General features: G+C 38.2%; 3 protein-coding genes and 1 pseudogene across 4 annotated transcripts; 2 read left to right on the forward strand and 2 right to left on the reverse strand.

The window, feature by feature from the left end:
• The first annotated feature begins 942 nt into the window (after nt 1–942).
• LOC133738342 (probable indole-3-acetic acid-amido synthetase GH3.6) lies at nt 943–3,062 on the forward strand. The gene is made up of 3 exons (XM_062165865.1): nt 943–1,312; nt 1,400–1,507; nt 1,595–3,062. The coding sequence occupies exons 1-3, from the start codon at nt 1,026–1,028 to the stop codon at nt 2,910–2,912; spliced, it is 1,713 nt and encodes a 570-aa protein (XP_062021849.1). The 5' UTR covers nt 943–1,025; the 3' UTR covers nt 2,913–3,062.
• Nucleotides 3,063–8,101: 5,039 nt separating this feature from the next.
• On the forward strand, nt 8,102–9,712 carry LOC133737806 (probable indole-3-acetic acid-amido synthetase GH3.6; annotated as a pseudogene).
• A 252-nt stretch (nt 9,713–9,964) lies between these two features.
• LOC133735153 (sugar transporter ERD6-like 7) lies at nt 9,965–14,214 on the reverse strand. Of its 2 annotated transcripts, XM_062162568.1 has the most exons (19): nt 14,063–14,214; nt 13,770–13,962; nt 13,604–13,666; nt 13,088–13,177; nt 12,916–12,975; nt 12,741–12,806; nt 12,569–12,634; nt 12,340–12,415; nt 12,179–12,243; nt 12,003–12,095; nt 11,816–11,896; nt 11,646–11,730; nt 11,426–11,469; nt 11,281–11,343; nt 11,129–11,188; nt 10,992–11,045; nt 10,820–10,879; nt 10,613–10,727; nt 9,965–10,246 (listed from the first exon to the last, which is right to left on the reverse strand). In XM_062162568.1, exons 2-19 carry the CDS (start codon nt 13,917–13,919, stop codon nt 10,131–10,133), a joined length of 1,407 nt encoding a protein of 468 aa, XP_062018552.1. In that variant the 5' UTR covers nt 13,920–13,962; nt 14,063–14,214; the 3' UTR covers nt 9,965–10,130. The 2 variants fall into 2 exon arrangements, with proteins under 2 accessions (XP_062018552.1, XP_062018551.1); XM_062162567.1 differs by lacking the exon at nt 14,063–14,214 and having other exon boundaries at nt 13,770–14,029.
• Nucleotides 14,215–17,729: 3,515 nt separating this feature from the next.
• Nucleotides 17,730–21,712, reverse strand: LOC133735154 (sugar transporter ERD6-like 7). The gene is made up of 18 exons (XM_062162569.1): nt 21,351–21,712; nt 21,199–21,261; nt 20,747–20,836; nt 20,571–20,630; nt 20,416–20,481; nt 20,191–20,256; nt 19,996–20,071; nt 19,842–19,906; nt 19,654–19,746; nt 19,476–19,556; nt 19,297–19,381; nt 19,115–19,158; nt 18,967–19,029; nt 18,820–18,879; nt 18,671–18,724; nt 18,503–18,562; nt 18,303–18,417; nt 17,730–18,183 (listed from the first exon to the last, which is right to left on the reverse strand). The coding sequence occupies exons 1-18, from the start codon at nt 21,486–21,488 to the stop codon at nt 18,068–18,070; spliced, it is 1,395 nt and encodes a 464-aa protein (XP_062018553.1). The 5' UTR covers nt 21,489–21,712; the 3' UTR covers nt 17,730–18,067.
• Between the last annotated feature and the right edge of the window lie 1,049 nt (nt 21,713–22,761).

Below are 22,761 nucleotides of genomic sequence, written 5' to 3' on the forward strand. Positions count from 1 at the left end.
TTTCTCGATTCATTAATGCCCTTTACGTTCCCTTATATTCCCCCTTATAGAGTTATAGATCATGATTCATGAATACCTAACACCGCCTTTGTTGAAAAACTTGATGACTGTCCTCCACTGTTGCACACCCGTTCTTCTTTAAGTTTGTCCCCATGCAAATTTGGTGAAAACTATGAGGCGTGCATTGGGTGATTATATGTGAACATATAGTTAACATGGCAACGAACAATCATGATATATTTCTATTTTAAAAAAATGGATCAATCAATGTATGGACTATGGGGTACCACTGTTTTTCGTTCTGAGTAACTTGCAATGTTTGGAATTCTGATTTTGTGGTACACTCATATTAGTTTTTTCTTTTTTGTTTGTATGGTTGTCTTGACTCATTTTATCAATTCAATCTCATATGAAATATTGGAAGAGATTAAACAGAATCTATTTAAAGACTGTGAAGACCATATAAATTAGGTTATTGTCAAGTAAATGAAAGTCATAGCCTTGACAGATTTTTTCTTGATTTTTGATAATCGTGAAACCGGTAGTTTTCTTTTGATTGTGATATCTTGTTATCATATTAGTATAGCTCATAGTTGGATCCATACTTCTTATCATAGTTTTGTTTTTTTTTGTTGATATTCTAAAAATTATCAACAATACAAAGCCAAGTATTAAGTAAATCCACTATTAACGTGGTAGCTGAAATGAATTTTGTTGTCTAATTATTCTTCACTCTAACAATAGTCATAGATTAATAAAGTCATAAGTAACTGAATTTATATATATATATATATATTAAAGATAATGAAATTTACACTTTAAAATTTGTAACCCCACTCATTCTTTTTCCTTTTATAATGAAATTCATACCCAACTTTTAAGTTTTAACAGGAGACAAATTACCGACTCATATAAACTCCTTAATAGGCTTTTAATATAATTAGAGGGTAATTTGGTCCCGCCAAAAAATTGACAAACAAAAACCTTCTCCGCCTCCGCCTCCGCCATTTGCGACCTGGACAAAAATGACTGACGAAGAACTCCTAAAGAACATCAACGACTCCACCCTCAATGCCACGCGTCACCAGCACGAAGCTCTCAGTTCCATCCTCCACCAAAACGGCACCGTCCGCTACCTCCAGCCTCACCTCCCACACCACAATGCCCCGCTCGACGCCGCCACCTTCCGCCGCGCCGTACCTCTATCAACCTACGACGACTACGCTGACGTCATCACTCAAATGGCCGAGACCTCACTCGATCATCAACAGCCTCTCCTCTCCGTCGATCCTCTGCTCTGCTTCTTCTACAGGTACTCAAATCATCTCACTCTCTGCTTCATTTTCCAATTTTAAATCCAAAAAAGCTCGATTCTTTTTTGATTTTGGCGTTGTTGAAGCTCCGGGACGAGTTCACCGAGGCCAAAGTTGATACCTTACTTCGATTCCAAGCTCTCAAAAGCCGCCTCCTACATAGCTCACCAAGGCAGTTCTGCAATTCTCAGGAGGTAAATTTCTCTCTCTTCTTAATTTGCTTGATCCGGTAAAAATTTTGGGGTAATTGGTTTAATTTAAAATGGTAAAGTTTAAATTAGGCTGTTTCCTCCAAGGCCCTCGGTGAATAAGATACTATGGCTTATATATGCTGATGATGTGACAACTACTAGAGGCGGTGTTAAGGTCATGGCTGCTTCCTCATACCCTTTGCAGAGTGGTAATGCAAGTTGGTCTCAGTTCAGCTTTGTAGTTAGTCCTAGGGAAGTCATTCTTGGGTCCAATGTGGAGCACCAAATGTATTGCCATCTTCTTTGTGGCATTAGGAACTGTGATTTACTCGATGCGATTCGAGCCCCCTATGCCGTGGGACTGATCAAAGTGTTTAGCCTTTTAGAGTCAAAGTGGGAGCAGCTATGTCGTGATCTTGAAGATGGGTTCCCGAGTTTGGAGATTTCTAATAGTGCAATGAGGGATTCTGTTATTGAGGTTCTCGGTGGGCCTCAAGTGAAGTTGGCAAAGAGAGTTAGAGCAGTATGTGAGGGAAACAATTGGGGTGGGATTGTGAGCAAGTTGTGGCCAAATGTTCGGTATGTTAGGTGTGTTACCACTGGAAGTATGGAGCAGTATTATCCAAAACTTAAGTATTATGCTGGAGAGATACCTTTGTTGGGAGGGGACTACTTTGCTTCAGAATGCTGTGTTGGGATTAACTTGGATATCATGCAACCTCCCGATAAAACCCGATTCGTGTTGCTTCCAACTGCAGCGTATTTTGAGTTTCTTCCATTTGATATGAATGAGGCTGAGGCTACTGGTAGAGAAACAGTTGATATTTCTGGTGTTGAAGTGGGGAAGATGTATGAAGTGGTTGTCACTACTTACAGAGGATTTTACAGATACCATTTGGGTGATGTAGTGAGGGTTGTTGGTTTCTATAATTTATCTCCACTGGTGGAATTTGTGATGAGAGCACCGAAAGGTCCTGGTGAGATTATAACTGAGAGGGACTTGATGTCTGCAATGCAAAGTTTTCAGCTTGTGTTTGAAAATGTGATGGCAACAGAGATTACAGAGTTTGCAAGTTTCTTGGACATGGAGTTGAGCCCTAAACAGTTGAAGGTGTTTGTAGAAGCTAGAGAGGGAAGCAGGCTTATGCAGGAAGAGTCAGTTGTAGCTCTGAGGAGGTGTTATTCCTCCCTTGAGGATGGTTTGGGAGGCATTTACAAGGTGCAGAGAGATAGAGGTGAAGCAGGTCCTTTGATATTATCTGTTGTAAAGCCTGGTAGCTTTGATAGACTATCACAAGTAGCCATTGCGAACGGAGCATCAGCTGGTCAGTATAAGCCACCCAAGATCATAAGAAATCGTGAAGTTGTTCACTTCCTTGAAGGATTTACTGTTGTTACCATATCTTGAAAGTTTTCGGCTAGATAATACTTGTATGATATCTCATCTTGAACCCAACATTACAACACGTACATCTATAATAGTAGTTCTCCTTGTATTGGTTTTGATTAAACATTACCTTCTTGTAAAATTGATTCTTATATTTTTTCTTTTGAGTAATCTTATTGTCTGCAACTCCAAGACTGTGTGACCTTGTCTACTTCCTGGGTTATGTTTATGTTCGTTTTTTCTGAGAGGTGTTGTTGATCTAACATCTAGAATAGTATCACCTGAGATCTCTTGGGGTAAATAACAGAAAAGAATAATATAAACATTTCTTAATAACCGTCGAAACACTAATTCTGGCACGAATGGATTAGTTATTCTTTTAAGAAAGGCAGTATAGTATTCCTGTGGTTTTGAAGCACTTTCTATCTACCAAGTTGCTGGATTGAGCTGCCACAATTTCAATAAGAACTATCCCCAAAGCATGCTCCTCAATTTCTTTACTTCATCTTCCTTCAAGAATTTGTTTGTTGATGGATGCTTGGATTTGTTCCACGGTTCTGCACTTTGTCTCAATCACGAACAATATAGACAGGGCATTGATTACTGCATACAGAATGAAGGTACCTGAAAATGATTCGTTATTTAACAGCGCTTATAAGTTATAGTGATCATACCCGTAACCTGTGAAATGATGCTTTTGAATCGGGAAAACTCTATTCTTGTGTTTTTGGCCCATTCTGTTGAGTCTGTTCTATTCTGGAAAACTATGTTCATGTGCTTAACCAGTTCAATTTCTTTGTTATTCTAAATTGGCTTATTATTAGCCAGGGACTTCTGTAATTCTATACTGCACATTTTCATTTCAAATCCATAAACATGGACTTAGCTTTCAGAATAGAAGAATTGTCATTACCGTGTATATTTGGCTTGCTTTATAATTTTACCAAATATTCTCCTTGGCAAAGTGAAATACCAGTATGCCAGCGAGTATGTGAAACTGCCCCCAACCTGGTTCTTCAATAGCTTTCCTGTCACTTTATATTGATGGATAAGACTAGACAGACAGCGGATGAGGCAGATTCACCTTCTTCTTTGTGACTTTATTCGTCTGATGCAGAATTATGAGGAGATGGGAAAACCAACGCCTAAGATTAAAATTACTGAGATACTTGATGAGCAAGCAACACACATGAAGTTGCTAAAGGCTGTGAAGCAGAATATGAGTCAAAGGCCAAAGTAATTAAGATTTCCAAAGACCAAAGTAAGAAACACATGCATTTTAGTTCTCTTTTCTTATTTCTAATTAGGCCCAAAACTTTGAATTTGATAAGGTGCAGGGGACATGGAACGCGAATATTACATATTGGCATCCTCGAAGAAGTTTGTTCATATATGGATAATAAAAACCACTGCAAGTGGCCTAGTGGTTCTTGCCTAGTTGGGTGTGCTCCCCAACCTAGGTTCGAACCCCGAAGCTGTCAAAGTGGCGAGGACATGCGCCGAAGGGGTTTATCTTGGGCCTAGGAAGCCTTTGGGTTCCCCTTGACAAAGTCAAAAAAATATATGGATAATAAATGCGCTCAGGGAAATCGACTGGGGCAACGGAAACAGAAAGTTATAAATATATGCCTTCATTATTTTACAATGTCCTATTGGGCCTGGTGAAAATTCAATGTACGCAGCCCAAACATTCATACAAGAAAAATAAAACAAACTAGAAGAATATGAACCCTAATTAAGCTAAAACCACAAAACTCGATCATGATCTTCTTCTTCTTCTTCTTCTTCATCATCAACCTCGGTGATGGGTTCCAATTGGCTAGTCCCCAGCCCTCCATCTGATGCCCCCACTTTCTTCAGAGTAAATCTGGGCCACTCGTCCCTGTCCAGCGTGGACATTATTGGCGGGAAATTTCTAAACCTCGATCTCCGTCCTCTCCTCCGCATTCTCACTCTCTCCCATCACTCTAGTGGCGGAGGAGTCCATTAACGACGTCGTCCCGGCCGGAGCTGATCGTGATCGCCCGGAGAACCGCCACAGAAACTCCATCGCCGCCGTCAAATTAAAATTACTACTCGAACCCATGGAATTTAATTTACTACGTACGCAGATCGACTCTCTCGATTTCTGGAATCGTTTGGTTAATTTATACTAGTGGGATCCTTATCTTACCGGCCTGGATTTGGAATCACAAACCTTTTCGCACACAACTAAATTAACCAAACCGAAAGCAAATTATACGGAGATCAGAGTAATTAATCGATTGAATTTTGAAGATTGAAAACCGAATTAAGTGGAAGTAAGCGAGCCTATCTTCTTCTTCTTCTTCTTCTTGATCATGGTGACGTCACTGCTGCGGAAAAAGCGTTCGTCTCTCTCCATAGTAATCAACAGCCGGAGACTCTCGCCGTTGGAAATCCTCACTTTCTTGAGAACGAATCTCGGCCGTCCGTCCCGGTTCAGTGTGGACAAGTACTCCGGCGGGAAATCTTGGCCGTCGGAACTGACTGCCACCCTGGTAGTGGAAGCGGAGTATGACGACGATCTTGATATTCCGGCGGCATTGGACTGAAGTGGTACTAGTACTGACGCTGGCTCCTCCTCCACCGTGAAATGATCGCCGCTCTCTGAGCCTAGGATCTCCGTACAGTCGTTGAACCATGCGACGTCGTCGTCTCTTCGATGAGTGGTGGTGCCGGAGAATGCAGGGCGTGTGATCTGATCGGAAAGATCAGGCTGGAGAGAGTTGCCGTTTCCAAAGAATTTGAATTGGGTAGAAGTACTAGAACCGAGAAGATCGTCAAACAAGGAGTTGGAGCTCATGGTTAAATCTCAAGGAGCTCCTGATGGAATGGTATTTATAGGTTTTCCTTGACAATGCAATTGAGTCATCCTGACTTGAAACAAACGGTGAGTCCCCCAAAGACTATAATTCTATCTTCTTTTCTTTTCTTTCTTTTTTTTCGTTGAAGATAATTTCTTTTAAATTATTGAAATTCTGATATTGAGCGAAACTCTAATTTATGAAATTAACAAAGTCGGGGTTTAATTTACCCAATTGATTTCGTCGTTGGATCCATTGACATGTCAGTCTCTCCTCGATCTTTAGAGTGAGGATGTATAGTGATAGTCGATTGTTGCTTGTCCTAGTCTTGGTTGTAATCCCTAGTTCGGTGCTGTGATTGCCGTCAGTTTGTAATTGCATTTTATTGAAATGAAATTTCGTTTGATTAAAAAAAAAAATTACCCGATTGATGATCGAGTAGTAACTTGTTCTTGAATGCTAATTCTCCATTTGCAATGTTTAGTCAGTTCTTTCAAGGGTTTACTTTCATGTTGGCTTGAACATCACGTACATGTCATTGTGTAGCCATATTGGGTAACTTCACGTTTTTCTTAAGCAAAGTGTATAAATGAGTCTTGTACATGGCCTTCGTATAATCGTATATAAACGTGATTGGCAAATGGAGACCTAACTAGAAAAGGGAGAGTTCAATTTTGAATTTCCCAACAAAATTGACCATCGAGTATCACAAGAGTCATTCTGGTTTAGATTTGTTGTCACTACCTCCCATAGGAAAGAGTTTGTGAATTTCAGAATGTCTAGTACGTCATCTCTTTGAGAGGAGTTTAATTATATAGGTATAAAAGTGTTATGTTAAGCCGTTAAGGAAAGAAATAAACATATAGCTAAACACAAGCAATTACATAACATTAATAGCTACTACATATAAATTGAATCTAGACTTGGTTGAATATAGTGAAGTAATTGCAAACAACAAGAAATATGGAGATGATTAAGGTGGTTTAACACCATATATATAGAATCTTTTTTTTTTTTTTTTGAGTAAAAAGGTCATCCATTCATTATAATTTAGCAAGCAGTACAAAAACGACGTACCCCTAAGAGTCGTCATAAAACGTCGTTTACAGAGTACTCTAAAATCCTATTCTAAAGATAGAATAAGAAACCAAATACCCCAAGTACACCCACCTTTTAAAGTTACGCACTTTTATTCTAAACAAAAACTAAGAACTCCGAAGAGTTAAAAGAACAACAGAGTTAATAGTTCCTGCGACCTGAAGAAGAAATTAAAGAGTACTAGGAGAAGAGGATGAAAATTCACCCTCAACTCCATCATCTGAAAAAACAAAGCAACATGTAGTTAGAGCCCAAGACACCCTAATCCAGCAGCCCCAAAGCATAGGGCCAGCCCACACCCAAAGAAACCTGAGCCAAAAAAGCCCAAAGCCAAGAGATCAAACGCTAGGGTTAGAGCTCCGATTGAACACGGCCCAGTGGGTGACACCTGCACAACCACCACCTCCGTCCCGCGCCGCCGCCGTAAAGCACCGGTACCATTCCACCAACAAGCCACCACGACCAAGCCGGCACAGACCACTCCCAGACGGAGTCAGAGCGTCGTCCTTCACCAACACCAAATTGCCGCCATCAACTTCAGCAGCAGCAGCCGCGACTGGCCCTCGATGATGCTCTAGGCTCAAGTAGGTTGTTAGGCTGCCATTGACGCGAATACCAGAGGGTAGAAAACCCCTCCACCTCCACGGATCAATTGCGTTATCCCCAGAACCTCCATCACCCGACCCAACAGGAATCAAAGAAAGAGCCAATCCCGGATCAAACAGTCCTCCATCAAAACCGCTAACAGCGAGTCCAAGGAAAAGGAAAAGCAAAGAGAAATGACCTGCAGCGCACCCTAAAGCAAAGCATGACACGCCGGAGAAGGGGGAGTTTGTGGCAATAGCCATAGATTTGGAATTTTGTCGAAGGCGAGAGGGCCAACGAGGAAACCCTAGTAGAGCGGCTAGGTCAAAGTCAGGAGACATTTTAAGAGTTTTTTGCCAAAAATGTTCATAATCGAATAGAATCTGAGGCAGCCAACCGTATACTCATAAAGATATGGCTACTCTGAACATAGACCGGCCTCTCCTTGATTCTTTTCTACGTTTGAAATACGTATGAATATGGTTTGAGATCGTGTTCTCTGGAAGTTATGATAAATACTAGCTAATGGAAGATAAACTCCTTTTATCCCTTATTGAAAAAAGAAAAAATGAAAAAATGAAAAAAAAAAAAAAAAAAAAAAAATATATATATATATATATATATATAGAATCTTGATCTATCGTCAGATGACGTTGTTGAAACTATTTTTCTTATTCTCGTTTCATAATTGAATTCTAAATCATGACATATCATTTTTGGTGTGCTTCACATTTTTCTTTAGCAAGGTGAAAGAGTCTCATGTCTTCAAAAACTGTGGTTTGCATTCAAAAGGCCTTTGTCTTCCACCAAACTCACTTGGTCATGAGAAAAGCGTTATCGTTATCAACCTCATTACTCCGACATAGCTTTCTTAGGCAGTCTTGCAATTCTCACAAGGTAAATTGGTTTAATTATTTGATCTGCTTAATCCGAATAATCCCATAAGACTTCTTGCGTAATTGGTTTGATGTTACGATTAAATTAGGTTGTTCCCTCCAAGGCCCTCGGTCAATAAGAACTATGGCTTAAATATATGCTGACAATGTAACAACTACTAGAGGTGGTATTAACGTCATGGTTGCTTCTACATACCCTTTGCAGAGTGGTAATGTAGATTGGTCTCTGCTTAGATTTATTACTAGTCCGAAGGAAGTCATTATTGGACAATGTTGAGCACCAAATGTATTGTCATCTGCTTTGTGGCCTTGTGAACTCCTATAGCACCCTATGCAATAAGCGTGATCAGAGTGTTTAGCCTCCTAGAGTCCAAGTGGGAGTAACTATGTTATGATCTTGAACATGGGTTCCCGAGTTTGGAGATTTCTTATAGTGAAATGAGGGATTCTGTAATTGAGGTTCTCGGTGGGCCTCAAGTGGACTTGGCAAAGAGAGTTCGAGCAGTGTGTGAGGGAAGGAATTGGGGTGGGATTGCGAGCAAGCTATGGCCAAATTGTCGCTATGTTAGGTGTGTTACCACAAGAACTATGGAGCAGTATTATCCAAAACTTTAGTACTATGCAGGAGAGATACCTTTGTTAGGTGGAGACTTCTTGGCTTCAGAATGCTGTGTGGGTATTAACTTGGATATAATGCAACCTCCTGAGAAAACCCGTTTCGTTTTGCTTCCAACTGCAGCCTATTTTGAGTTTCTTCCATTTGATATGAATGGGGGTGAGACTACTGGTAGAGAAGTAGTTGATGTTTCAGGTTTCGAAGTGGGAAGATATACGAAGTGCTTACGACTCACTACTTACAGAGGAATTTAAAGATACCATTTGGGTGATGTAGTGAGGTTTGTTGGTTTTTATAATTTAGCATCCACTAGTGGAATATGTGATGAGAGGGCTGAAAGTCCTGGTGACTTGGTGAGATTATAACTGAGATTAATGTCTGCAATGCAAAATTTTCAGCTTCTGCTTGGAGATGTGATGGCAACAGATATTACGGAGTTTGCTAGCTAGTTTCATTGACATGGATTTGAGTCCTAATTAAACAGTCGAAGGTGTTCGTAGAATTTAAAGAGGGAAGCATGCTTCTGCAGGAAGAGTACGTCAGTTGTAGCTCTGAGGAAGTGTTGTTCCTCCCTTGAGGATGTTGTTTGGGAGACATTTACAATGTGCAGAGAGATAGAGGTGAAGCAGGTCCTTTGATATTATCTGTTGTAAAGCCCGGCAGCTTTGATAGACCATCACAGGTAGCCTTTGCCAATGGAGCATCAGCTTCTCAGTGTAAGCCACCCAATATCATAATAAAACATTAAAACGTGAACTTGTTCACCTACTTCAAGTCTAAGCTCTAGTTACCATATGTTGAAAGGTTTGCTCTCGTCAAGATAATAGCTGTATGATATCTCATCTTGAACCCAAAATTACAGACACAGCTATGATAGAGAATTTGTACATTTTTGTGAACATGATTCTTGTATTAGTTCTTAAAATTATAACAGTCTGCGAACTTGTCTCTTACCTTGTCTACTTGGTGGTTTATGTTTAGGTTGGCTTTTCTTTGTTTTTGTTAGAGGTGTCGTTAGTCCACATCATCTAGAATAGTATCATCTCGAGCTCGGGGTAAATGAAAGCTTAAGATAATATCAGCCAACATTTCTTAATAACAATTGAAACTCTAATTCCAACACAAATCGATTTAGTTAATTGTTGTAGAAAGGCAGTATGTTATTCCTGGGATTTTAATACATGTTCTTATCTGTATCTTCCATGCTTCCACCAACTCCTTATTTGTTAATGGATGCTTGGATTTGTTCCAGGGTTCTACCCTTTGTCTCAGGTACCATCACAATCACGAACAATATGGCCAGAGCATTGATTACTGCGTACAGAATAAAGGTACCTGAAAATCACACATAGTTAATTAACAGCTCTTATAACTTATAACTTGTTGTGATCATACCCACAACCTGTGAAATGACACTTTTGAATCTGGAAAACTCTATTCACATGTCTTTTGTGCTTTTGGCCAACACTCTTTCATATTCCAGAACACTCTGGGCTTAACCTGTTCAAATTCTTTGTGATTCTAAATAGTTCAGTAAGCCAGTGATTTCTATTATATTGCACATTTTCATTTCATATCCATAACTTTCATAAGAGAAGAATTGTCATTACCATGTATGGTCGGCTTGCTTCATAACTTTACACTACCAAATATGACTCCTATTAATAGACTAAAAAACGAAAATATGTTAATTCTATTTACCGTAGGAGCTCCAACTCATAAGAAAGTTGAAAGTATAGGAGCACAACCATGCACCAAACCAGTTCACTAGAGTTGCAAAGCTTCCTGCCTGTCCTTTAATATTTATAGGGAATATCTGCAGTAGATATAGCAGTTTCTTTAGATTACTGTCATGATCAATCATGCATGCATTAATGAGTAAACTTCTAATGGCCTAAAACTATATACCTCTGACATCAGAACCCATGGAACTGCTCCCATTCCTATTGAAAAGGATCCTATGAATACCTGAGACCAGAAACTAATTTTTAAACAATGCAAAGGAGAAAAATATAAAACTCAATCTTAAATAGGACCAATCTGCTTGGATAAGATGTTTTTGACAAGGCAAGTGAAATACCAATATGCCAGTTACTGCAAGTATGGGAACTGCCTCGGCTGACAGTTGATGAACCTGGTTCACAAACAGTGTTCTTGTCACATCATTGATTGATAGACTAGACAGAGATTTTAGTTAGGGTCAAGTTTTAGGATTACCTTCAGAAAGAATGAAATGGCAGTCAGGACGCAGCCAAGCAACAACCCTGTTGCAGAAGTCTAGAACACAGTGGAAAAATGTTAAACCTTTCAGATATGAAGACCTTGTCTCAAAAAATTCTCAGAACTGAAACTTTTGTGCACTAATATACCAAAATTAGAGGCTTTCTTCCAGCTTTATCCATTATGGCTGCACCAATGCCAGTAACCACAACCTGAAAGACAGAACACATCACGATGCTTCTAATGGACAGAAAGTAGAGATTCCAAGATCTGTCACTTTAGGAATATAAGAACCTGAAGAACAGCGTAGATTATAGTTCCCAAGCTGGAAGAAAATCCTGAGATATTTCAAATAGAATATACAAAAATCAATTGTAAAAGAAGATTATTTGCTTTAAGTGAATGTTTCAATTCGCATTCAAAAAAATGAAAGATAATAAGATGATGATGTAGTTACTAAAATTGTAGTTTGGAATAGTTTCAAGACGCAAGCTATTTCTTACTAAAATTGTACCTGCTTGCTCAAAAATATTGCTGACATAGAAACAGACCCCGTTTATTCCTCCCAATTGTTGACAGATCATCAAGCCAACTGATATCTGATAAAGATTGATTATAGAAGTTAACTCAAAGCCAAAGAAAACTAAAGTGACCGTATGAAAAGTAGTTGGGAGAAGTTATTACAATGAGAGAGCGTGAGTATCTCCTTTCAAACAGATCCAGCAATTTGGCTTTAGGGAGCCGGTCAAGAGTTGCTATATAATCCTGTCATGGAATTAGGGGTGTTTTTTTTTTTTTAACATATGTGATCTTTCCAATTGGCTAACATATTTTGATCTATACGAGATGCAGTTGAGTAGGAGATAAGAACCTGGATTTCTTCTGCTTCTTGAGATATGTCGGCATCTCTGCCACGAAGTTTCTGCAGTGCATCTTCAAAATCTTTTTGGTTTCCTGTCTTTGCCTGTAATCACAAGGAGGTAAGTCTTCATTTATGGAAAGTTACAATTAAATAAATAGAAACAGATGACAAAAGTTCTTTCTTACCAACCATCTTGGAGACTCGGGAATAAAAAACAGACCAAAAATGGTCACAGCACAGGGAATAAGTCCTGTAATCACCATTCACCACATAAATGAGTCCTCTTCCACTGTATTAGACAGGTCATCTGATCTAACTACAAGCACTGATTGTCTAAGAAACTCACCAATTAATGCTAAAGTCCTCCAACTTACTACTACCCCAATTACGAAGGACACTGACACTCCAGCAACGATCATCAACTGTAAAATAAAATAAAATAAAGGGATAGATGAATGTAGGTATGATTGAAACCCATATAATATGTTTTCCAAATAATTGGTATCATTTCTTTTCTCTTGTTTACTTAGAAGAACAAAGCTAGCTAACAAAAATTGTTGCTAGCTTCAAGGTACCTGATTCAAAGCAGTTAGACTTCCTCGAAGATGTTTGGGTGCAATTTCAGCAACAAATATAGGTACCTATTCATGCAATCAATATTGCATCAAACTTTGTTAGTATCATGCATTGAAATAGCAATAAGTCTCAGGAATAATAAAAAGTTCAGTGGTTCCATAATATTCTCACCACGTATGAAAAGGCTCCCATTCCATATCCTTTTGCCATTCTCCCAATGTCCAGAAGCAAAGCTCCCTTTGATCAAAATAAGATGTAGAACATGAATAAGCTAAAAATTTTGAGGAGACTATATTTATTATTACGTAAAATTATAGAAAGATTTCAAGAGTAACATAATACCAACCTTGGAAAAGTAAATGGCAAGCCAACCTGCAACACAGACAACACTGGAAAATCTCAACGCCTGCATACAATTACGTAGTATAGGTGTTAGATAGTGAAGAACAGTGGAAATAGATTAGTTTACTGAATAAGTGGTGTCCCTTGTATGCACAGCACAATTTTCCAACACCTACCCCTTTTCGACCAATAAAATCAGTGATCGGCCCAATTGTGATAGCACCTATCATTGCACCGAATGTCAAGATGGCGCCGAACATTGAAAACTGCATACAGATTCACAGAATGAGTTTAGCATGGAAGTTATCGATACTGCAAGTTCCATTTTACTCTCAAATTCTATATTCCATTTCAGGAATAATTTTCTATATTTTGTTCATTGGATCCAAACTTTGCATCCTTATGTGCGTAGATTTCTTACAGTCCTGTTATTGGGGACTGTATTCTCTTCCTTGTGAGAAGCATAATAGGTCATGGCTGTGTGGTTTTGGCTGTAATATTGGTGCCTTGGCTAGAAAGCAGGAAGAATTCTTTAAGACTTGGCTGGCAATTTGTACAGTCTAAGACTACAATAGGCCTATATAGATTTCTACTTCACCATGAACTTGCATATAAAGCATTAAACCACTGCTTTGATACAAATCATAAATAGAACAGTTAAATGTGTTCTAGCGCTTTAACTGCTTTGATACCTGTGCTAATGATAAATTGAGATCTTCCCTAATGGCTGATTGCGTAGGCGAAGAATAACCCACCTGGAATCCACACAAGGTGTCAGAATCAAAACAAAACCAGAACACATTTCAGGTGCAAAGATCACAAGTTTCTGATGGCAATGAAAATTATCCAAGCGCTTACACAGCATCCGAATTCATAAGAGCCGCAAACTGCGACGAACGTGCTCATGTACACCATCCATTGATCCTCTTTGGTTCCATGATCCAATCCACCATCCACGAGTGGCTTTCTTACCTCATGATGTGCAGAATTCTCTTCACGACTGGCCATGTTTGCCTTACTAGTTATATACACAGCTCAACTCCCAGTATGTCTATGAAGGCAAAAAGAAAGAAGATTCAGAGAGATGAGTAACGTACGCAGGAAATCTCTTATATCTAGTTATATATGCATGAGGATATGTCAATACTTACATGGAAGTCTCTGTTTGGGAACTTTAAAGTTTGAATCTTACATTGGACATGCGCATTGAAAATATATATTAGAGCTAAAGAGTAGGCAATTCTTGTGCTAATCTGTTAAAACAATTGACTTTGAGCACGTTTGCAACTAATTGGATAATTACTGACGAGGCAGAGCAGAAGAGGAGGCAATGTAATATACTCCGTCGTATTGAATGAATCTTTGTCGTTTGCATGCAGATAAGATAAGGAAACAGACATTGAAACGAAAGAGGACACAGCCTTGCTTTTTCTGGCAAATACATGTGTTTCTGGTAAATTTGTTTCCGAAGAAAGAAGTTTTATTTTATTTTTATTACATCAACAACTTAGAAGTACAACAACTTGTCTTCTGACCTTCCACTTATAAAGTGAAGATGTATGCCTCTAAATTAAATGATATTACGGTGAAAGAAGAGATTTTTAGATTGTGATCTTTCAAAAATTTTGGATTAAATGACAAGATTTGGATGAGTAGAATTCTACACAAATTGGTATATTTGTTTTTATAGTTACTGATTTGGACTGTATTTGTCTGAGTGGTATTGTATCGATCAACATTTTGTATTACTGTATATATGAAGTGCAAATAATAAGTGGAACACTTTCAAAATAAACCGAGAGTGATGGTAAATACTAAATAGTGAAAAAGGTAAGTAATGATCCAAATTTGAGGCATCATCATTATTGGAAAATCAGTTTTGATACATCATTATTGTCAAATCAGACCCAGAGATAACAAAGCATTAATGCAATTGATCTTGTGATCCATTTACAAGGTATTTTCAAAGCTAAGAACATCCAAGCTTTTTATGCATGCTAGTTTAGGGATGCCATATTTGTTCGAGCAGAAAAAACTGAAAACTAGAAACTAGGAACAACCCAAAAAAAACTATTGATAGACACTGATCATTACTCAGATTTAGGAAACTGCGTGAAATGAGGATTAGTTTCTTTTGAAACATGTAGCATGTTTCACGTACGACAATGAGAATGATCACTATATCAACATGATAAGATAGGTAGCACGAGTAACATAATGCACATGCCAATTTCTTCCAGTATGTATTGAAGCTCTTAGTTATCACAAGATTTTAACCTTTGTGCATTACATGATTAAAGGCCAAAAAACAAATTTGGTGACTTTTTTTTATATTCTTTGTTGCTGTGCTCATGTTGTTTATATTACATAATTCTTTTACATGCAACCAAAAACATCAAACACAATAGTTCAATTCGGTAAAAAAAAAAATGTACCCATTCTTTTTTATTACCAACCATCTAGTTATCCATTCCTTATATTTTGGGTGTGATATCGGTTCGCTTCATGGGCATACATGATTTCATGATTATTCCTTCTACAAGATCAACAAAAAATCCCCTTCCATTTCATTGATCTAGTCGACTCTAATAAGAGCCATGTTGAGTTTACACACTTTTGTGTAAGGTGTTAAAAATTCCAATTGACTAAGGAATACAGTCCCTGTTTGAAAGCTCACATACTCATGCATGTGCAAGAAAATCATATCAGTTGAAAAATGAATACCCTCTAAATCCTTTCACCCAATATTTAGTTATCCACCAATACCCTATGGAAATGAGTCCTGAAATAAGAGTATGGATATTTACACTTGCTAGATAAAATTGGTCATGATTCAGTGACAACTATATACACTTTCATCCCATGATTAAAAATGGTCAATAAATAACGCATGCAGTACGTATTCTGTTTTGTAAAACAATAACGAGCTAGTGATCGACCCTAGTCTTATTACCTGAAATATGAATGCAATGGCCATGAAGACATGAATTGATAAAGGTATCTACTACTGCATCCTCAAAGTCACCAACCTCCATGACCACAATGTCGCTCAAAAAGCTTTTCGAGCCATATTCGAGCTGGTCAACGAGTTTCACATCGCGGCAGCCATTGTTCTGGTATACATCTTACCATAGCATCATTGATGTAAGAAGAATTTCCAAACATGCATGGTCGCAGAATTGCTAGGTATGCATTCTCCATTATAAAAAAAAAAAAAAAAAAAAAAATTGGTAGGTATGCAGATGTCCCTAGATGGAGACTCTGCTTCTCACTTGGGTAATGTAGCTAGAGCCGTGATAGTCCTGTCGAATAGGAGCAGAACCTGAGAGGTGAGTTCTGTGATTTCTTCCATCTCACCTAGTTACTGCAAGATCACACTTTTTTTGGTCTACGTAACCGGCCAAAACTATGTAAATTTGCCTTCACTTATGACTTATTCACTATTCTTTTAAGATAAAATTTAGTGTAACGTATAGAAACGATATGATCATCAATAGAAAGAGAAAATAGTATAGCTTACTTTTTCTTTTTTTTTTTAGCGAATGAAATTTATTAAAGAAAAGAAGGTTACAAAGAGAAATGAGGTAGGACAGGCATAAGAAGCGCCGCTAACCTCCTATCAAAAGAATACAAATTAACGAAATCGAAAATTAGGAAGACCTAAATGGAGCTTACTTCTAAAAGGACGAAAAATTATTGTTCATACATGACTCTAATTTGATCGACGGATAAACTGATGAGTACAATTGCTTTGTTCCAATGAGAAATTAAAAAAAAAAATGATATGGAAGAAATCACTAAACTCGCCTCTATGGTTCTGCTCCTATTCGACAGGACTATTACATCTCTACAATACCCAAGTGAGAAGCAGAGTCTCCATCCAGGGACATCTGCATGCCTACCGATTCTTCTTCTTCTTCTTCTTCTTCTTCTTCTTCTTTAGTACATTTGCTTGCATGTGGATGATTAATGTTGTGGAAGTCTAGCCTAGTCTAGGAACTGGTGTTGGCCACGGCCTCCATGGGAGCACGTACAAATGGAAAAGCTTCTATCCGACAATCAGAGTATGGAAACTTTTCAGAGATGTCACTCACTGATATCACACTTGACGATGTGAGTAAGAAGCCAGGTCCAAGCCCACACATACATATCTTCATCATTTGGGTCGAAAGCCAGAATTTGCAACCAGGACTTCAGAATCTCTCATTTGGGTCGATGGACCAGAAGTGATGTTGCATATGCCAATTTCTTCTGGTAAAACATGCATGCATATCCCCATGCCATTTTCTTCATGTAAGTGGCTCTCACCTAGTTACCAGGTCACTTTTCTCTCTCCAGCGCAATTGCGCGCGTGCTCTTCCTCCCCCCCTTCTTATTTCCGCGCGTCCTTCTCCTCTTCATTCTCCAGCGCGTCTCTCTCTCTTCTTGGTCTTGGAAAAGTCTCAATTTTGAGACTTCAAATGAGCCCAAGTCCCATTTTTATGAGACCAGCCCCCTCTAAAAACCAAGGTTGGAGATGAAAAGTCTCATAGTTGATCAAATTCTGATTTTGAACCCCAAGGTTGGAGTTGCCCTAAGAGAATGAGAGAGACTAGAACAAAACGACTAACCTAACCTAGATGTTGAGTCATCAAGCCCTATCCTAGATATAATTCTCTTTCGGTAAATCACTGCCAGGCCCAAAATTGTGTGGTCCGTGTAAAGGGGGAGGGAATTCCAGCTAAGAAAATCCAAAGCTTGTTAATTACCTGCTTAGCGGAATGCTTTCTGCAACATATATTTGCAGTGTAGCTGACACAAATGCTGTATTCAGCAATAGAAATAGATAATGAGATTTTTCTCACACTCAGAAATTAATAGTAAGCTAGCTAGTACACATTTTGAGACCCCAATATCAATTGCCAAAACAAAAGAGGTTGGTTTTTAAGTAAATACATATGATGAAAGATATGAGACTAAATACATATGATGAAAGATATGAGACCCTGCCCTATATTTTGTTTTCATTACATAGGTGCAAGCCTCGTTTCCAAGCTATTCCCCAGTATCATCTTCCAAGTTGCTTGTAATCTCAGCTGTAAAACGTTTGAATGAGTGATAACCACAAACAAAGCGTGAACTTCATTAATTCCTTTTCTTGATCTTCCTTCAATTCTCTATTTGTTAATGGCTGCTTGGATTTGTTCAAGGGTTTTCCCCTTTGTTTCAGGTACTAAGAAAACCACAAACACTATACCCAGGCCATTAATTGCTGCATACAGAATGAAGGTGCCTGCAATTCACACACTAGTTAACAACTACCTTAATTATAAAACAGAAGAACCTTGCTTTTAACTTTACTAAATCTTACTCCTATTAAGACTAGGAAAGGAAAATGTAGATTATAATTACCATAGGAGCTCCAACTCATCAGGAAGTTGAAAGTGTAGGAACACAACCATGCTCCAAACCAGTTCACTAACGTTGCTAAGCTTCCAGCCTGTCCTTTAATATTGATTGGGAATATCTGCAGGAGATAGAGATTTTCTTTTGATTGGTGAGATGACCAGTCACAGAGCGATACATATATAATTTTTGGAAGCTTTATTTACCTCAGACATCACAACCCAAGGAACTGCTCCCATTCCTATTGAAAATGATCCTATATAGACCTGAATCCAAAAGCTAATTGTTACAGAATTCAATGAACAAAAATGAAATCTCAGTCTTAAAAATCCAATGTTCTTCCACAATTTGTTTTGACAGGGATAGGGAATTACCAATATGCCAGTTACAGCAAGTGCACCAACTGCACCGAGTGCCATGTCATTAACCTGGTACACAAAGACCTTTCTTGTCATTTAACTGTTGCAATAAAATTAAACAGATAGCTGTTAGGGACTTGGTATTATCAATGTCTGAGGAGTACCTTCAGAAAGAATGAAATTGCAGTCAGGACACAGCCAAGTACCAACCCTGATCCAGAAATCTGGAAAGGAAGAATTTCAACTTTGTTAAATGTGAATAAGAATTTGTCTCAGAAATACAGAAGTTAAACATTCGTGCAGTGATTTACCAAAATTAGAGGCTTTCTTCCAGCTTTATCCATTACAGCTGCACCAATGCCAGTAACCACAACCTGTAAACATGACCACATCAAGATGATGATACTAATGGAGAGAGATGGGAAGATTCCAAGAGATTCTACAGTAAGAATTTAAAACCTGAAGAATAGCATAGGTTATAGTTCCGATGCTTGAAGAAAATCCTGAGGGGTGTAAATTGAATACTTTAGATTTTAGTTGTTGAACAATCTGGACTCAAAAATATGTAAGCTAGAGAGTGTAGACAGTTATAGTTGCATGTTACAGGTGGGGTCAGCTTTATTATAATTGGGTCTCTGTACCTGCTAGCTCAAAAATACTGCTGACATAGAAACAGACCCCGTTGATCCCCCCGAATTGTTGACAGACCATCAACCCAACTCCTATCTGATTTTAAATAAAAAATAGAGCAATGATTGAGCTGAAAAGGCAGGGGAGGATGAAAGTTGACTTTAAAGTTTCTGTAGAGAGCAGCTATTACAATGACTGAGCGCGAGTATCTCCTTTGAAACAAATCGAGCATTTTGGCTTTCGGGAGATGGTCAAGTGTTGCTATATAATCCTGCAGAGGTACATAGTAGATGGAATTTATTCACATTATGATGTTGCAAGTTCTACAACGTATCTTCAATGTGGATATTAGGAAGATGAATAAGAACCTGGATTTCCGCTGCTTCATGCGATACATCAGCATCTTCACCACGAAGTTTCTGTAGTGCAACTTCAAACTCTTTGTGTTTTCCTATCTTTGCCTGCATTCATGATGAGGTGAGGCTATAATCTATGTCACTTTATTGGACTTTACCATAAACTAAATAGAATAATAGAAATGAAAGTAGTCTCTTACCAACCATCTTGGAGACTCGGGAATGAAAAAGAGGCCGAAAATGATCACAGCACACGGAATAAGTCCTGCAATCACCACACAAATGAGCCCTCTGCTGTATTGTGTTAGACAGCATACAGTATTCTAATTACAAGCACAAGTCAAAGAAATTCACCTATTAATGCTAGAGCCCTCCAACTCACTACTAACCCAATTATGTATGAAACGGACACTCCAGCACAGATCATTAACTGTAAAAGAAACAAGAGTCGCCATCACTTGTTTGCTCTTGCTTGCTGAAAAATCAAAGCCAACTTACGAAAAAAAGGTACTAGTAGCTTCAAGGATTACATTCTTATTACATGTTTACCTGATTTGCAGCAGTTAGCCTTCCTCGAAGATTTTTTGGAGCAATTTCAGCTATGAAAACAGGTACCTTATGTTGCAACAAACTTCGTTAATAACATACATAGAAGTAGCATATATTGTGTTAACTTATCTTAGGAGTGTTGTGTTGTGTTCTGTACTTCTATGATCCATCATACTGTGGTCTCTCAAAATGCTCAAACAACAATAGAGGGAAGTAGTCACTCACCACGTAAGAAAAGGCTCCCATTCCATAACCATTTGCCAGCCTCCCAATGTCAAGAGGCCAAATACTCTTCAATAGCAAAAAATGTAGAAGGTGAATAACTCAATAAGGTCACAAGCATAAAGCACAGATGATTTCAAGAGTAGCATAATACAAACCTCAGCAAAGTATATAGCTAGCCAACCTGCAACACATAAAGCACCGGACAGTCTCATGGCCTGCATACAAGTTATACAGTCCAGATATTGTTAGACTGAGAAAAGCAGTACGTGGACTAGTTTAGTCCTGGATGTTCTGAAATAGGTGGTGTTCCCTGTATATTCGACATATTTACCCCTTTTCGACCAATGAAATCAGCAATGGGACCAATCGTGATAGCACCAATCATTGCACCAAATGTCAAAAGGGAGCCAAACATTGAATACTGCATACAAATATAGAGGGAGAGAGAAGAAGCTTCAGTTTCAAAGTTGTCAAGAAAATTGAAGGAAAAAATTGGCTCAAGTGTTATATATGCTAAAGTTTCCGAATCCCTTCAAGAAAATTCTTCCCTGTTAGTACTTTTGTTCATTTCAGGAATCAATCCAAAACTTTTCACCCTATATGGGTCTGCTTCACTGCTAACTCCTCATAGATTGAAAGCAATGGCTTGAAGCCACGTATTGATTAGAGCAACTAGTTACAAAATCCTTATATAGATTTCTGTTCATGAGCTTACATATTGAAAATACAGCTCTTGTTGTAATATCAATAGAACGGTTATAGCTGTTCTATTCACTTTCATACCTCTGCTAATGACAAACTAAGATCTTCAGTGATGGCGTCCTGAGTAGGAGACGAAAAACCTGCCTGGAAGCCACAAAGAGTGTCAGAACCAGAAAATATGCTTGTTCAAAATTTGAACTTCAAATATCACAACATTCATATCAAGTACTTACACAGCATCCAAACTCATAAGAGCCACAGACAGCAACGAATGTGCTGAGGTAAACCATCCATTGATGCCCTTCATGAGCTGATCCATCTCTGTTCATGAGTGGCTCTCTTGAGTTCTCTACATCCTCTTTGTTGGCCATGTCTGCAAAAATTTATACAACTCCCACTATCTCTATAAGCGGAAAACCGAAGAAGATCCAAAGAGTTGAGTAATGCAAGGAAGGAAGTACCAAAATATGGAAACCAGGAATTGTTTGATGCAAGAATTTGCTACAAAAGTAAGGTTTCCTCAACTTGTAAGTTTGGTCTGGACTGACTGACAGTTGCTGATATTTAAGAAAAAGCCAAAGCGTAGGCAAGTCTTGTGCTCACTCAGTTAAAACTTGACTTGCTTAAGTTACTCGACTGCGGTAGCTGACAAGGCCGTCAGTGGCATCACTTCTGTTAAAAGTGGAATATATCTATATATATAAAACTCTGCTTATCTATGGAATAAATCTTTGTCGTGTAGAAGTTAACAAAATAAGATCAACGTGTACATTCACAACTTGCTCCAAGACACGACAGAATGATGGAAAGGATAAAAAACCATGGTTGTTCTTCTCGGACTCTGAAGATTCTGAGTCAAAAACAATAGGACCCAGATCCGAGAATGAAGGTAAAATGGTGAAAGAAAAATATAATGATGGATGATATATTGGTTGGTGGAAAATTTTTGTTATGAACCGGCGGCCGCCAGTGCAGGTTTTCTAATTTCTATCATATTTTCTGTCTATTACTTAGACACACGTATCAAGTTATGAAAATCAAAGCTTCTAAGAGATTTCATTGATACTTTCTTTTCTATCCCTATCTTTATATTGTTCATGCTAGGTGGGGTTACTAGTTGCATGTGGCTGAAAATCAATCACAGTGATTCTACTTGCACTGTGCTTCTGATTAAGTGATACAAGCATTTACTTACATGAAATAGAGAATGGGAAGAATTGCGGATAAGTCCCTGAAGGTATGGGGATTAGATTACCTACATACTCCCACCACAAAATCTAATTCTTGATCTATTGTTAAGTTGTTGAATCGGGGATAAGTTCCTGAAGGCAATGATAAAATCAGGGATTATTGTTTTGTAGTAGATAAATTATGTTGGTCTCATTTGTATCAGTTCCTTTTATTTTTTTGGGCTAAATACTGTTTAATCCCTGAACTTTTGCTAAAAAAACACTTCAGTCTCTCGCCTTTTAATTTGACAAGCGTGTTCTTTCAGTTTTACATCCAATAGGTCCATTCCGTTAAATTGTGCCGTTAAATTCCTATTTTAAGGATAAAATTACTATCATAGCCCTGACTTTCTCTTTCTTTAATTTTTTTAATTGTTTTTATTCTTTTCTTTAATTTTTTAAATTGTTTTTATTC

Source organism: Rosa rugosa, chromosome 3 (genome assembly GCF_958449725.1).
Source record: "Rosa rugosa chromosome 3, drRosRugo1.1, whole genome shotgun sequence".
Taxonomy (NCBI): Eukaryota; Viridiplantae; Streptophyta; class Magnoliopsida; order Rosales; family Rosaceae; genus Rosa; species Rosa rugosa.

Excerpts from the sequence above, each read along its gene's own strand:
- LOC133738342 (XM_062165865.1), top strand. The coding sequence starts at position 1,026 with ATGACTGACGAAGAACTCCTAAAGAACATCAACGACTCCACCCTCAAT. Across the intron at positions 1,313-1,399 it reads CTGCTCTGCTTCTTCTACAG|CTCCGGGACGAGTTCACCGA; the intron begins GTACTCAAATCA and ends GCGTTGTTGAAG. Across the intron at positions 1,508-1,594 it reads AGTTCTGCAATTCTCAGGAG|GCTGTTTCCTCCAAGGCCCT; the intron begins GTAAATTTCTCT and ends AGTTTAAATTAG.
- LOC133735154 (XM_062162569.1), bottom strand. The coding sequence starts at position 21,488 with ATGGCCAACAAAGAGGATGTAGAGAACTCAAGAGAGCCACTCATGAAC. Across the intron at positions 20,072-20,190 it reads GGCTAACTGCTGCAAATCAG|TTAATGATCTGTGCTGGAGT; the intron begins GTAAACATGTAA and ends TTTCTTTTACAG. Across the intron at positions 19,382-19,475 it reads GATACTCGCGCTCAGTCATT|ATAGGAGTTGGGTTGATGGT; the intron begins GTAATAGCTGCT and ends ATTTAAAATCAG.
- LOC133735153 (XM_062162568.1), bottom strand. The coding sequence starts at position 13,919 with ATGGCCAGTCGTGAAGAGAATTCTGCACATCATGAGGTAAGAAAGCCA. Across the intron at positions 12,976-13,087 it reads ATTTTATTGGTCGAAAAGGG|GCGTTGAGATTTTCCAGTGT; the intron begins GTAGGTGTTGGA and ends AATTGTATGCAG. Across the intron at positions 12,244-12,339 it reads GAGGACTTTAGCATTAATTG|GACTTATTCCCTGTGCTGTG; the intron begins GTGAGTTTCTTA and ends TGGTGATTACAG.